The sequence below is a fragment of the Pogona vitticeps genome, chromosome 2 (genome assembly GCF_051106095.1).
Source record: "Pogona vitticeps strain Pit_001003342236 chromosome 2, PviZW2.1, whole genome shotgun sequence".
NCBI lineage: Eukaryota > Metazoa > Chordata > Lepidosauria > Squamata > Agamidae > Pogona > Pogona vitticeps.
This window is the reverse complement of record NC_135784.1, coordinates 228,020,603-228,037,447: the sequence shown is the minus strand read 5'-3', so window position 1 is coordinate 228,037,447 and position 16,845 is coordinate 228,020,603. Positions and strand designations below refer to the sequence as shown.

The window sequence follows — 16,845 nt, the reverse complement described above, 5'->3', positions numbered from 1 at the left end:
TGGAAGAACTTGCTCTGTTAATATTGTGATTTATGGTTTTATCTTATTTAAATTTTAATGCAACTCTAATAGCTCAATTTGGTGTGTCGCAAAAAGCACTTAGGAAACATTTAGTGGTACAGCTACATTTTTGCATTCAAGGCTGACTGTCATATAGCCTATTGGGCTTATGACTTATAGCTCCAGAGCACTTCTTTTTAAAAACTTATTCAATAGTTCAAGAACATAAGCAAAAGGAGGGACGATCTGGAATCCAAGATACAACTATCAGAATTGGGAAAAGCTTCATGATTTCAAGGCTGCCTAGACAAATGCCAATACTTGCTCCCAACACAAAGGTTCAGTGAACACAGTAAACATCTCTTCTACCATCTTGAATAACCAGGTGCTAGAAGTCTACTGCTAGTTATGATAGCATCTTCCTGTACAATGTGTTTGCTGCCAAAATTCTAGAACTACAACAATGAGGGGAAACATCCATATATCTTATATTAGAATAAAGGAGAATCAAACTGTCATTCTTTGACTTTCCATTTTAAGAGGGAGATCTCTGTTGGTCTGATAATATTTCACATGAGAACAGGTTTAGGGAAAGATCCAGTTTTGTCTCTCTCCCAATCCATCCAAGAGGGTGTGTCATGTCAAAGAAAATATAGGCTTAGTGAGAGGAGCACATAGCACAGTTCCTCCTGCAAGAGCATTAGTTCTACAGAGACTGGAGCAATTCTGCATGGCTAGAAGCTGCAGTGCAGATTCACCCTCCAGGTACCTCAATTATATTGCAACGAATTTTTAATATAGTAGTTCCCACAAGACTGAGATTCTGAACAGTGAACATAATTTTTAAAACCTGCCTAAATTGAACACTATTTCCACCTTTAGTAGACCCACTGAAGTCAACAAACCACTGAAATCTATTAACTATGATGGAACAATCCCATTATTTTTCAATTGCTACTAATATTGAATTTAGCTCATTCTGTCTCCTGAATCATAATTAATTAGTAAAGAATAATAATTTTATCATAAAAAAGTCCTTTTTAGAATACCTGTATCCATCGATAAAACTGGCATTGATGTAATCAGAGCCTTCTACCCCTCGTATAGGCTGCAAACATATCCTTGTGGATTCATATGGCATAATATTAACAAGGCGATTTTTAAATTTATTACATGGAAGATTGGCACTGATGAATCTTGAAGTGTGAGCTTTAGAGCTGGCTAGCCGCTGCAGAGGAGAGGGAAAAGACATGTTAGAATACTGTTTTAAATATTATATTAGAACATCTACCATTTATTCTAAAGGAACATCTACAAAAGCATATTTTTTATCAAGCTATTTGAAACCCAATTTTTTCTTCCCAAGTGTAAAACATATCACTATAAGACCACGAGAAACTACCACTTAAATGAAATACCTTAAATTCCAGTTCCATTCCTGTGACATTCTCTCCTGCTTCTATCTGTGTCAGCTTCTGAATATATGCATACAGGTTTCTGGCTGGCACTTCGGTATTTCCACATGTCACTGCTTCAAGCAGTGCATCATGGATAAAGATGTATTGGTCTTCCGTTTGAACCATGTAATTCCTCTGGGCTCTCATTAGAGTTACATGGCCATAAATATCTACAGTCTTTTCATGCTTTATTCTCTCTAGCATGGCATCTATTACAATGAAGCAGCCGGTCCTGCCAACTCCAGCACTAGAATAATAATAATACAAAGAACACAAGAAATTTGTGAAGGATGGCAATGCTTTTATATCATTATGGCACTCTTGACATACTGTCACAGTAACAAACATCATAGCAGTTTACGCTTTAATCACACTCATTTTGATGGAATACATCCAGGGCTGCAGCTGAAGTTCTCAAGTTATTTCAGTCATGTAGAGATCATGAGGACTTCATTTTTCTCAGCTAGACAATGGTTATTTGGGAAAGATGCAGGAGACTTGTCCCACTCATATAACTCCAACATGTAGATTTTTTTTTTTTGAAAGTACAGAATCTTGTCCTAGATAAGCCGCTATTTTGCAGTGAAGCAGCCTTCCTTGTTCAAGTGGAACAGGTCTTCCCGCACATTCCAACCACCCTAATGTGTCGCAGAAGTAATGGAATCAATCCTGCTCTGTGATTTGCACAATGAATTGCTCATCAAAGCACACATGACAACTTGAGATCCTCCAAATGCCATTGGCTTGCAACTTCCACTGGTCTTACCCAGCACAGCCATTGCTGAGGAATGTTGGGAGATGCAGTCCTGTAACATCTGGAGTGCCACAAGCTGCTCACCTCTGCATTAAATACACATTATGGGGGCACAATGAAAATATGTATTGTCAGCTAAGACTTTCCTCTGGGCATCATCTATAGCAGGGGTGTGTTACACATGAAAAAAGGAAAAAGTCTTTTTGGTCGTGATGCCTTGGTTTTAAAATATCCTTTTGAACAAGATAAGGATGACAACCACATTGTATTTCACTCAAAACAGATCGAATCATTTCTGTCTGACCAGACATTTTAATTTATTTTACTGTTTTACCTGGTTGAACTGTTTCTATTATGTCTCAAATGTTACCACATTGCGTTTATTATCATTTTTAATTTGTACTGGTATTTAGAATCTGCCTTGAGACCTGTCTCTGAATGACACAGTCAGTTTAGAAAATTTTGAAATAATAAAGAAAGAGTAACATGTACAAATATGTTTGCGGGGGTGGGGGTGGGGGTGGGGGACAGAACTGCCGAACTTGATACATTCAGCATGGTAGGCAAAAGCCCAGCTTCAGAAAGATGACATGGAATAAATCTTACCCTGTCATAAGAGGCTGAGGAAATTGTGTGTCTTAATGCAAATTGAATGTTTGAAAGATTGAAATAGAAATGAACTGCATGATCAAAATCTGAGCAAAGGTAAGTGAGCTTTTTAGCAAAGGGTTTTACCCATCTACCTATCTAGATCTTGTTTACTAACTGGGCATATGAAATGTGCAGCAAGTACCACACCCATATCACAAACAACCGATTTACCAATGCCTTCTGGTTTGACTGAAAGACTACCAGTAGCCTTATTGTATTTGTTCTGAATATCACAAGTAAGCTTAATGACCAACATTGAATACATTCTATTTACTGGCCTCTGATATGTTTCTTTTTGCCATATACTACAGGTTTTGCTATGATTTTCTGCATACAACTTACTACACTTCAAAGCGCAAAAACATACGCAGGAATCTGTACGATCTTGCTTTGGGCTGCTAGGAACAGGGATGCCCATGCCCATGCAAGCATGACTTTATGTTGGCAGCATTTCAGACCTTTATGCATTGACAAAAAATTCCGCAGGGCCTACCCAACTGTGTTTGGTTGAACACAATTACAAATTTCTCTGGCTAGGAATCTATTTCCATTAAGTTACTGCATTCAGCTGGAATGCAGAGCTCTGTGCACCTTGCATGAAGGTCTGGAAAACAGCTGGACACACAAAAACATTGGGTCTTTTCCACATCCCTATCTCTAGTTTAGCCCAATATGTAAGCTAGCAAATGCCTGCATAGGGCTAGAGTCACACTGCTGCTAGTGTTCTACACATTCTCAATTTTTTTTTGCCACAGCCATAAACACAATAAGAAAGAAATATAGGTCAAATCAGGATTGTATAAGTTGCATAAAAAACCTTTAAGGTGGTATGTGAAGAATTGTTCCTAGTCTATGGCCCCCTTCAAATGTGCCAGTGCTAAAATCCCCCGGGCCCCCATTCAGAATGGCTGCTCTGTACCATAATGATAGCTTCCAGTTATACCTGCAGATCTAGGTTTGATATATGACACTACACTACATACCCTGGGCACTTTAGAATTTTTCACACGCTAACAGTTCCATTAAGAATTTGCAAATGGGGTATAATTTGCAGTAAGTTAACGAAAGTGTGTAAAGATGTAAGAAATGGCTACGTGTCATCTTTACAACAACAGAAATATATTTACCTGTTTGTTCAACTGGGATGATGGGGAAAAGCAACCAAATTGTACAAAGATGGAAGAAATTGCAAGTTGTTGCATAGAGGTAACGATTCTGCATTTTTTGTGTGTGTAAGAAGAAAAGAGCTGAAGTTAGGGCAAAATATTCCTAGGGGCTTGCCATTTATCTTTTCGTAGCTGGTCTTTTGGCAAGATGATTCCTCAAGGCTAAAACTACACAGGAATGTGCCATTATGATGATTTACGTTTCCTTCAAAATGGTTAATTTAAATGTCACAATTAAAATATATCTTGTTAATCTAGGAAACAGCATATTTTGCAGCTGTGATACAATTTCTAATTAAACAGACTCTGCAAAGACAAGTTACCTGCTGTATCTTTCACTAATGTTTATTGAAATGGACATTCTCCTACCCCCACAAAAAAACAACAACTATGTAATAGGCTTTTTTTGACATTTAAGCTTCATCCAGCTAGCCATCAAAGACTGCTATTAATTTTAGTTATGAATAATGAAATTAAATTCAATTAAATCTAGGAATGTGTGTGTGTTTGCGTCTATTAAATGGTCAGGTCTAAATTTTTCCAGGATCTCCACTGTATTCACTGTATTCCAACTCATTAATTCAAAAAATTACAATTAAAAAAAAATAAAAAAGCCATGTGGTCCCCCAAAAAATAATATTTCAAGAACACATGATACTTTCATTTGATCACTAAAAGAATCAAGCAAACAGCAAACCACTAGCTTTTGATGATAATTCATCTTCCTCAAGCTGTGCACCAAGATCTTGTGCTTAGTTCTGAAAAATATATATATATTGGAATCCCAAAGTTTTCCTTGCATCAGCATTGAAAGTGAAATTTAAGGATTAGAATTTCTAATGTGTAGGAAAGTCTATTTGGTCTTCAACTAAGCTTGGCAGCCTGGTGATAAGGAACGGTGTTCTGCTTTCTCTCTCTCTCTCCCCACCCCCATTTCTACAGTGTTCAACTAAAAACATGGCATGAACAGTACAGCTGATAAGCCATCTCTGCTTTATCTGAGCTTTTCCCTGTCCTTGTTGCCAAGCAGTAAGAATGACTAAACTATAGACTTCAACAGGAACACACTGAATCCAACACAGTTAAAGTTTACCTACAGTCCTAATGTCAAAAATGACAATGCTGCTTATAGTTTTAAGCACCTGTTAACACTGCATTGTATGTCCTCACAAAATTATAACACCCAATTAAACTCTAACAGTTAATTAGGGTTTGGATATGTTGCTGATATTCCATCCTTGAAACATATGCAAATGGTAGGTTACAACCAATGTGAATCCTATCTACAGCCATTTCCCAGAATGGGACACAGATCATAAAGAATAAGCCAAGTGTGAATTTTATTTCTTAGAGCAACTTTCTTTACTTCAGTTTACTCAAGTATACTTGCCAGCAAACCTTAAGAAGTGGTGGGGGATGCCCCCACTTCTATTTCAGATAGCAATAGAAATGTCTATATTTACAAGCCAAAAGACTATGCATACCACTAACCAAGTATGCCTACTAGGATACTGTTGTTGCTGCAATGTTGTCATTCATCCAGTTCCAAAATTTGTTGTCAATATCTACAAACACAACTGAGTCCTGTGGCTGTGAAAGGAAATACAGTATGCTTAATGTCCCATGATCTGATACAGCTAAAGTATTCAGAGAAGGAAAATTAAGAGGCATTTGGGGGCCATTCCACACTGAAGTCATTGTGTGGATGTACTGGCAAATGGGCTCCACTGATTAATTTGTTGCTGGTATAATGCCGACCCTTAACTCATACTTCAGCGATCTGGCAAGAGAAGTCACTGCAATTACTAGATTTCACAGACCATTTACCTGGAAGAACAAAGATATTAAAATATGGGCCAAAATAATTTAAGCCATTTTTGGCATATATCAGAGTAATTTGATTGAATGGTGCACTTCTGAATATATTGAGACTGCTATTAATGATGGCTAAGTACATAGAACAACAGTGATAAAAAGTCATAAAAAGGTAACAGGGTTCATGAATAGGCTTACATGATTAATTAAACATGACTGCCAAAACCAGACATGCACAGCAAGAGTACTGTGATTTAGAAAACTAAACACTGCTCCAATATACACATAAAATCAAACTGAAAAGTACACATATAAATGTGTTAGAATGTCTTCCACTTCCTATTTTTATTGTCATCCATTAGAGTTAAGTAGCATGCATTTCCAGTTTAGCATAATCCACATGGTAACAGTGAAGATGACCTACATTTAAACTGCCCCGAACTCTTTGGGGAAATATGGGCTAGAAACATTTACTTTATTTATTTAATATATTTACATCCTGGCTTTCTTCCACTGTGTTGCATGAAGATGTTTCCAGGCACTCTTCTTTTCAAGTGCTGAAAAGACTTGCCCAACTACAGCAAACTGGCAGCACCAAGTGTTCTCAGATTATTAATAAGAATGTGTTCACAATGCAGGTTAAGAGGGTGGTGGCCACTGCAGCATTACAGTTGAAACTGGTTTCTGGCAGTGGTATAAAAGAACGAACTCTCCAGTGGCAATGACACTACACCACTTAATGCTGTAGAGGGCATTTTGGATCAGGAAGCTTGATAGCTAAGGAAAATTCTCTTGATGATCACTCAAACAGATTGCTTTCCCATTCACATCAATTAAATCAATGGGTTTAAGCATGCTTAATTTTATGCTGTGCACAGAAATGATCTAGGTTTCTGTTATACTGTTTAAAGATATACCAGTGAGGAACATGATTTGCAATTAAGGTAATGGCAGATAATAATTTGCACACAATTGAAAACATCGGTTGGGTTCTGCATTTCTGTATAGAATCGTCCAATACTTGTAGCAGCATGTGCGAAAGCAGAAATATTTGTGGAATTAAATGGGCAGATTTTGTGCATCTTCAACATGCAGATACAAGTAACAAATTGGTTGGGTTTGTATTTCAGCGTGAACTGACACAATCTGTACCACTCAAACCAAAATGCAGATCCAAACACTAAGGCTAAAATCCTGTTGTTTTGTTACACAGGTAGAAAGCAGATATTATAACTCATTTGGTACCAGACAGCAATTAAAGAGTCATTGCTGTGATTCTTTGGGTGCAGGCACCTGCTGGGTTGGGACATGCTCAAGAATTCCAGAGGGAACTCTTTAATTTTGCTTCCTGTGAGTGAGTGTGACACAGCTTGCCTTCTGCCTGTGTGAAAAAGCAACAGCATTTCAGCCAGTAGGTAATAAGAAATTCTTTTATGAGATTGCTATTTGATACAGAAACAAAAAATATATATGTTCCAAAAAAGGTATACATGTATACGTCTGTCTGTCTGTCTGTCTGTCTGTCAGCTTGATATATATATGCACAAGAATCTACACAAAAATGCATCCCTTTTAAAAAATGCATGTGAAGTTCTATGGAGGCTTGCAAGACAGAATGAATCAGGAGTCAGAAGTAGTGCAGTGCTAGAACAACAAGACTCTTGATGAAATGTAGTTTGACAGATTCATGCAGCCCTACAAGTACCTTAGCATGTTGGATTTGGTTAAACGAACTCCTAACATTCTGAATGTGGAAATGAACAATTCTAAAACAACAGAGACCCTGTAAGTATTTCATTCCTCAAACTGAAAATGAAAATACAGATTTTTAATGCAACATGGTAAATTTCTATTTCAAGAAAGTGCATATATTTTGTTACTGCGGAATTTAATCACATACGAGGTATTTCCCCCTTAGCATTCTTCCTAAAATCAATACAGAACACGACAGCATAACCGATTTCATTATACTGTACTCAAGAAAAAATAAGAATTTTGAAGCAAGCAAGAGGATAAAACTGCTAGTTATCAGAAGGGGGGGGGAATCTACACACATTTACTCAAAACAACTGAAAAATGATCCAAAGAGATTGAACTGAGGTAGAGAGATGAGATTCTGAAGAAATGAAATTATACTTTAGAGGGGACAAGGAATAAAATCCACTGCTGTCAATATGAAAAGAGAACGGAACATTCCCTACATAATACTAAATTGGTTCTGTATTGTAGATTAAGTTGTGCAATGCTACAATAAATGCTTTGTTCATATCAATAGTAATGATACAGGTATCTATTCCAGAATGTGGTGTGCCTTAACTATATTCATCTCTTTCATCCTCCCAATATTTGCAGTAAAGTAGGATAATGCTTTCACTGTAATCTTACACCAGAAACATCAGTAGGAACTAATTGTGCCTAATACAAGAGGTAAGTGGCATACACAGCAGGCCTAATCACTGCCATTTACGATTACTAGATTTCCACTGGGGGGAAAACTATGTCCACAATACATGAATGTGGAGTTGCCTTAGATTATACTTATTACTTCTTTCCATCTCTGTGGTTTCAAGTCATACACAGACAAGGGCTCAATTTATTTATTACACCAACTGTGAAATGCTGTTCAGAGAGAGGATGTGGTTGGATGGTGATTCTGGGAGCTGTGGCTCAAAAACATCTCTTTTCCAAGCTATCATTGGGTCATTATTCTGCTGAGAATTAGCACATTCAGCTACTAAATTGCTGGCCCTGTACTCAGCCATTGACTTCACTGGGCAGCCCTGCACAAGTCATATGACCATGAGAGCTAAAGTTAAGCATGTCTGAGTCTCACTGACTTAAACAGAATAAATTTAAACATGAGGTCTTGCACCTCCATGTGAATTCCCAAGAGGAATAAACAGGAATAATAATGACACCCACCATACAAAATTACAAGTGAAATAGCTGGAAGATCACCAAACTGAATTACATCTACATGGGAAAAGATGATAATTTTCAGAGACCCTAAACTTCAGTTCTAATCAACAAAGGAACTGCTAAGTAGCCAAAAGGCACAATCTTCCTTAAGGAACTGATTACCATTAGAAGCTATTTAGAGGCTTAAGAAGGAAGCAGAAAGGGAGCCATTATTCAAATTTAGAAACAAAAGATTTCACATAGCTAATTAGCATATTAAAAAATTAAAAAGTGGCAAATATTACCTTAGGAAGCTACATACCTCAATAGCACTGTCATAAATGTGCAACACTTTATAGTGTCATTTAAACTGCACACATGTAGCAATCAGACTGATAATAATCTTTCAAACTAAATGGTAGAATTTGTTTTGATGACTTTATTTTCTTTGGCTTGCAAGACTAGAAACTGCAGTAGATCCTGTATAACTGCTTTTACTGGTTCTCTTCCTTAAATCAGTTTCTGGAAAGAAGACTGAGATGCAGTACAATGCAAACCAATTTCCCGGCAAATATTTTATTTGTTTTAATGGTACGAACAGAACCCATAGCAACTCCTTCTTGCTTGATTCAACTTGCAATAAGATGTTAGCAGGCTTTTTAATGCTATTCATATGCAAAGTAGGACGATGAACAATTGTGATTAAGTTATGTGATCAACCTGACCATTTCCCTAATATATGCGATGCTCACAGGGATCCAGAAAGATTTCTGAATTTTCTGAGGACACTAATGTTTGTGATCCTACTGAAGGCTAGTTTACACAATAGGTAGATGAGTTGAGGAATTGACGCATTTGATCCTAAATGTCTCTCCCACTGCATAAAGCTGAGGCCTTTTTGTTTTTTGTTGACCTGAGAGCTACGAAATGCCTGGGTTGATAGCTAAAGACAGGATGAGTCCTATCATAGCTCTCACACTAAGGCCTTCTCTGTGATGGTAATGGCAATGAAGACATTCAGCTTGTATCACTATATCTCTGCAGTGTCATCGAGGAAAATTGTTGGAGATGATGAAATAACAAAACTTTTGAATTGTTTGTATTTGTTTTGCACAGCATGTTTAAGCTCTATAAATATGTTCACAATTAATTCATTAATTAAAATACTGTTGACTGTGTGTGTATGACTGAAAAAAGCTATGGGCCAGGTGGTTAATGGAAACCTGGCATCCCCACCACTGTCAGGAGTCATTAAACTTTCTGAAAAACCACTCATATGGGGGTGAAGACACATTCATAGCTCCCTTCCCAGCTATTATATAGCAATGAAATGTTTGCTGGCTTGAACTGCTGGGACACTCTTCCGGGGAAGAGTATTATGGAACAGCTTGGGAGGGAGCTTCTGGCATTCATGAGAGAAATGCTGACAAGAGAGGAGGAATCCAGGCGGAAGATATAAATCAGGTGTTGCTGGCTGGAGATTCAATACTGTTCCTCTTCACCTGGTTGTTTTGAATGAACTACCAAGGGGAGAATCCTTTTCATAACTGAGATGTATAATAGCTCCACGTCCAGAGAGCTCCCTGCTGACTCTGGCAATCTCTGGTTAGCAGTTACACAAGCCAGAGATCATCCCATTTAAAAAACAAAAAGGCATTAGAGAATTACCCCTTTAACAAGCAGCAGAAAAAGAAGAACTACACATGCAACGTGCAGTTCGGAAGCAACAGGAAACAGGCTGGTGAATTCTCACTGAGACGTAGAATGATGCAGTGGACAGGTTTGTACTGAAACTGATGATGCCTGCTTGCAGCCTAAGTCAATGTTAAAGGAAACATGTATTCCCTACGATTAGCCTCTTCTCCCACAACTCAAGATACAAGACTATACAATCAGACTTGAAATCAAACCCATGATTATCTTCTGAAAGCATGCTGGAATGCCAGATGTGCAGGTAAGGCAAAACATATCCTAGGGCAAAATATGTCTTTAACCATTGAAACGAGCATGGCTCATAACTGAAAGCTAGCACATTGTCTAGTAGTTCAATGTAAAACATCCTGGGCAAGTCTTGAGAGAGGCATTAACTTTTTGTGGCTAGCACATTGGACAAAACGGTTATAGTGAGGATGTTGGGGCAAGAGTATATATGGTGCCCTGAGTTCCATGAAGAAAAGACACATAAAAAGGTAATGAGTGAATATTTTTATCTGTTTCATAGAAAGTTCATAAACATTATGTTCTACCATATGTTCTAAATAACCTCCCTTCTACCAAGTAAGAAAAATCAGTCTAATTAGTCTCTAACCAACCAACCTTCCTTCCTTCCAAGTTACTGTGGTAGCCATAGTTTACTCTAACTACAGATTTGCCTACAGGTGAACCTATGGACATACAGAAACAAAGCATATTGCTTTACCACTTAGTTCATAAATTCCATCCATCCATCCATCCATCGTGGCAAAACAAAGTTTGAAATATGTTGCTAAAACAACCAAATTCTTGTACTTCAGAAACAGGATTAACAAAGGTCAAACACTGATTTACAACATGTGGAGCAGTAATATAACCAAATGCCACAAGTAAATCAGTATCATAACTCAATATTTGGTTGGAAGGAACAATTCGGGAGGAAAAGAACGTATCAAATTAATGATGATTACTCATTTTTTAGGTAAAAATATCTCAGTAACGGAACACTGATTGGAAAGCCTTCATGCAAAGATAATTGATCTATTTTTACAGCTACATTTTCTTTTTGGAGGGCACAGAAAAAAGCTTTCTGACAAAGGAAGGCTTTCATGCTGATTACTTTAGATCAAAATTCGGCTGGTTCAAGTACAGCCAAAGAGGTTAAGCAGCCAAAATTGATGCAATGCATTCTGGTGTGCTCTGCCTCTGTGGCTATTTGAGAATTCACTGTAGGTACAGCTGGGAAATCTCACAGATACCCTTGTCCAGATCATAGCTATTAAGGTTATAAAAATATTTTCACATTTCCTGCAGATGGCTAGATTCTTTTCTTTGCTCGTAATTTTAATTCAGAATTCATTACAGACAGCTGTTGGCTCTGATAGAAACTAATTGCTCTTTTACCAGGCTCAGCTGTGAGCAGTCAGGCTTCCTTTCCCTTATAGAGTATATATAAACACAGGCAGGAAAAATTAACTAAATAGATGTGGATAAAATGATTCATTGAGGATGCTGATCAAATAATGTAACAAACCACAGGGCAGGTCAAATTACGCGACTCATAGGACACAATAAATATCTGGAAATTAGGATCACTGTTATTTATTTATTTTATTTATTTATTTATTGGACTTATATACCGCCCCATAGCGCTACAAGCACTCTCCGGGCGGTTTACAATTTTTTTAATTATACAGGCTACACATTGCCCCCCCAGCAAGCTGGGTACTCATTTTACCGACCTCGGAAGGATGGAAGGCTGAGTCAACCTTGAGCCGGCTACCTGGGATTTGAACCCCAGGTCGTGAGCACAGTTTTAGCTGCAGTACAGCGTTTTAACCACTGCGCCACGAGGCTCTTCCTGTTAACTTACACTGTTGATAAGTTAAGGGATAGTATTTCTGTTTAAGTTAGGAAAAGCACACAGGACTGGATTTTAATATGAGATCAATTTAGCCTACTAGACAAATCATTGATCCATCAGAAAAATATTCAGCAGCAAATTATTTACATAGGGAGACATGTACCAAACACCTATATATGTTCTATTTTATTTACCTTATCAATTTCTATTCTATATTTTATTCTCTATAAAAATGAAAGCTGCACAAAGCATCAAAACACTGTGATTACGGGGGTGGGGTGGGGGTGTATCCAGAAATGCAGACAAGCCCTTCCCACTCTGAACTTGTACTCCGTCTACAAATCTTGGTGCTGGTGGTGAAACAAGCACCTCCATCACACGCAGAAAGCACCTGAGAGTCTCATACAGGGATATTCCTCCTTGTAGCTCTCTTCAATGAATGAGGAAGTACTGGTCCAATTCTTTCTTATCACCTGCATGGGTTCTTTGGAAGAGTGATGGGCATAGCAGGTGAGTGTGCCTAATGAGAAAGGTGAGAAGTGCACCAATGTGCTTGTGTGCTTTCTCAATTACTTTCTCAAGGAGCACCTAGTCACAGGAAGCATATGTTGCATATGGTACCCCTTACTCACTACTATCCATCCTTCTGTTCAAGCTTGTTTTTCTAGGCAACAAGTTGCCCATTCAAAAGTCAAGAAAGCGTGTTTCCATTCTTTCTTGCCGTGTGGATCTTTAGCGAAGTTCTTAAGCAGTGATTGTTGGGAATTCAGGTGCAGCTCAATGGGACTGCTGTGTTTTCTTTCTTTTTTCCCCCCCAGGGATAGAAAACATATGAGTCCACACAGACTGTTTGATTTCAGCTTTCATCAGCCCTAGCCAGTACAGTATACTCAATGGTGAAGGATGAGATACAGTAGTTACAGTCTAACAAGATCTGAAGGATTAATACCCTCCAACCCGCTCTAACAGGTATTCTGTGCCTTTAAAAGTTATTTGAGAATGGTTTGGGAATTTATTTTCCAGAATGCAACAACAGGAAAAAAGATTCTGGTTTCTGTCAAGGAGTGTTCAAGAATAGCTTCTAGAACAGAAAACAATAGCAAGCACAACTACTGTATCCTGTTAATGTGGACTGCTGGCAAAATTCCCTCCATCTCTGATGTTCATTACTAAAAGCACTAACTGTTTCAATTGCTTTTCTGTGGTTATGAGAAGTAGTAGCTAGTGACCTGCCCTGAACATGCTTGCTATTAAACGTGAATATTTTCAAGACAGAACACAGTAAATGCAAAAGTTAGAAAATTTCTCTTACAAATAATTAATATGGACATAATGGTGAAATCAAAACTAATTGAATAGTGTTTGGATAATGCTCTGATATCACAGCACTTTCCTACCCTTCCTCAGATACAGTTAGCCTCAGTATGCCATTCTACTCATTCTTCTTAGGGCCAATATTTTCAACTCTGACTTTCTCCATACATCACACTAGAAATGGTTCCATACTCCATCCCAGTAAGTAGCAAATGCCAGCATTCTGCACCATGTTTGTCTTTTGATTTAGCTGCTAGCAAGTAAGCTGATTTATTCTTAAGATGTGCTTACACTGTCCTTAGTGAAGAAAAAAAAAACAATTTAGCTTTCTGAAATAAGTTTCGGCTGTGCAGGTCTCATCAACAAGAAAACCTGAGGAATCTTCTGAATAGCAATTAAGCAAATCCAATTTCTACTGAGTAGCTTGCAAATGTTAATGTAATATAAACATAGCCATTCACATAGTGTGATGAAGAACTGTATTGTTGTGCTACAGCCAGACTAAAATTCATGAAATGTTTGTTTTCAGTCTAACAGAAATGACTCTCCTCAGAATTGTTGTAATATGGTCTGTCTTTGATTCTGTGTTTTCCTTAGCTATGGCTAACAAGATAGTATGTTCAAACTGAGCACATAGGCACAAGCATGAGAAGAAAACGTTAAAGAGGAATAAAAAAATATAACTAGATAATGATCCTCAGAAGAAGAGTGGGTAGGGACCCCATAAAATGAAGAACAGAGACAATGAAACTGAGAAGACTATCAATTTGGTTTGGGTGAGATTAAAGTGAGATAAAGCAGAGTCATTCAAGTACTTTTATTAGGAATAGAAAGTGTTATCAGAATGGCAGAACGTACTCTAGGAACAACTACAGTATTGTCAAAAATAGTGATATTGCCAAAAACTGATAGGAAAAGCTGTATGAGTGAATCAAGAATCAGTCTGATAAGAGATGTTCCATGCAGAACTAGAAATTAGACTCCAATTGAGTAAAGAAATAATTGCTAATGAGATTAGTTTCATTCCACAAAATGGAACATGAAGACCAAAATTTCAATAGCTGAAATCTTGTTGTGTAAAGCTGATATGTCATTGATTGCAGTAGTGTTTTTTTTTTAATTGATAATATCTGCCACCAGGATGACTGTACCAGTGGTGGCAATTTTTTGTTAACAGTATGGTGTAGTGGATAGAGTAATGGATTAGGACTCTAGATCAGAGATTCTCAAATTGGGTCCCCAGATGTTCTTGGACTGCAACTCCCAGAAATCCTGGCCAGCACAGCAGTGGCGAAGGCTTCTGGAAATTGCAGTCCAAGAACATCTGGGGACACAAGATTAGGAATCACTGCTCTAGATAACAGAGCTTGAATCCTCACTCAGGCATGGAAACTCACTGGGGGAGAGGAATTGGTAAAACCAGTCCTTAAATATTTCATTTACCTAAGAAACTCTATCAGGGTTGATCTAAATTGGTTCTGACTTGAAGTCAGAGAACACACACACAAAGATTCCACACACCCCATCCCCAGTGGCTTCCCAATGCTGAAAAGCATTCCATAGAAGCCTTAAAAGAAGAATTGGACATGTTTCCCTTTTTAAAAATTGCCATGACTGATGATGTCATCAATTTTATATGATGTAGTTTTTGGCAACAGGATTTCAGCCAGTATTTCAAAGACCCAAAAATCTCAAAAAATGATATCTTCATATTAGGAGGTAGCCCACTCATAATCTGAATGTGTAATGTCCACATCTTTTGATGTATGGACAGAGGACTCAGGTTCTGTGCTAGCCTCTCTTACTGTGGATTGGATACAATACACAATAACATATTTCTTGCTCATACCAGTCCATTCATCTGTGTTTTGATGGGGCAGTGGGAAGCAACAGATCACACGTGGGTGGTTCAGGCTTATACCTGTGACCTCTGAACATCAAGAATGCTAGGTTAAGGGATGGGGCATACCAGCTCCACATTGTTGTTACACCTTTCCTGGTGTAAAAAGCCAAGAGAGACTTAACTTGAGTCTGCAGAGTAGACACAAAACAAGAATGAATTTATCATGTGCCAAAGGTGGCACACATGTGATTTGGCCCTAATTTCACTTTAATACCTGTAAACTTTCAAAGGCAAAGCACTTGACAGCCGTACTTGAATGAATCCCCCTGGAAAAACTAATGTCTGGATATGTCTCCAGAATTAGTACATGACATATTTCTAAGTTTTATAATAAAAATTAAGATTTTATGAAATCTGGATGCTTCCTGTATTTAATGAAAAGCTATCCTGACAGTCTGCAATGATTTATCTTCAGTATGCTAATGAATTCTTCCTGTATAGTGGATGAGAATATTCCTGAAATCTGCAATCCACATTTTTCAAATCTGTCCACTCCCCTTCTTTCTATTGCACATTTTATAAACATCAGCAGTGTATATAAACACTTCATTAAATTAAATGTGTCCTCAGGGATTTTCCGATTGTGTTTAAGTACAGAAATACAAGGGAATAAGAGCTGCATCTGTACACAAAGTTTGTGTGTAGTACTACTGAAGCAACTGCTAAGATTATTGTGAAGTTCTGAAAACAAAGTAGAAAAACTTCCAGTTGCCCTCTGGTGCTATTTTGCTATGATCTGATTAGCAACAGTTTGCTAGCATTAATCCAACTTCAAATGCAACCGTGTGCTTCTCCTTCTCTCAACAGACCACATGCTACACTCTGTTGCAGATTCACAGAATTTAAGCCTGCATTTCAAACAGCATGTGCTCATTAAAAGGATATTTGGTCTTGCAAATTAAAGCGCATCAGCACAAGGGCAGAAACTGGGCAGAAATTGTTGCTAAATTGTTCTGCAATAAGCAGAATATTACGCAGAAGAAGAAATGTGTATTTAGGAGTTTCTAAGGTTCTGGTCACATGAGGGAAATGTTATCTTGTTATCTTCCAGTTAGTTTGTTGCTTTATTTTTTTCTGGTCACATGATGCAGAGTCAAGATTGTGTCATTTTTCTGGCTAGCGCTGCAACTGCGGAATATTTTCCCATCATCAGAAGAGTTGTGTGATTTTGAACCTTGTATTGTAGAATTCCTTACTGGGATTACTTGTGTGCATGATCTGTCCCACTTCTTTTCAGAATTGAAGCCAGGAAAGTGCCCACCATTACTGTGGCATGCATATTTTTTAAAAAAAACTTGCGGTAAAGGTATGTCACTGGGTGGCCACCACTA

General features: G+C 37.8%; 1 protein-coding gene across 49 annotated transcripts in view; it reads right to left on the bottom strand.

The window, feature by feature from the left end:
• The window catches only part of PTPRD (protein tyrosine phosphatase receptor type D), a 1,767,834-nt gene that overhangs the window by 30,014 nt on the left and 1,720,975 nt on the right, over window positions 1–16,845 (bottom strand). For all 49 annotated transcript variants that reach the window (XM_078384988.1, XM_078384990.1, XM_078384987.1 and 46 more), the window contains 2 exons: window positions 1,419–1,704; window positions 1,050–1,228 (listed from right to left, as the gene is read on the bottom strand). In XM_078384988.1, the coding sequence (XP_078241114.1) occupies window positions 1,050–1,228; window positions 1,419–1,704 (465 nt within the window). The remainder of the gene's footprint in view (window positions 1–1,049; window positions 1,229–1,418; window positions 1,705–16,845) is intronic.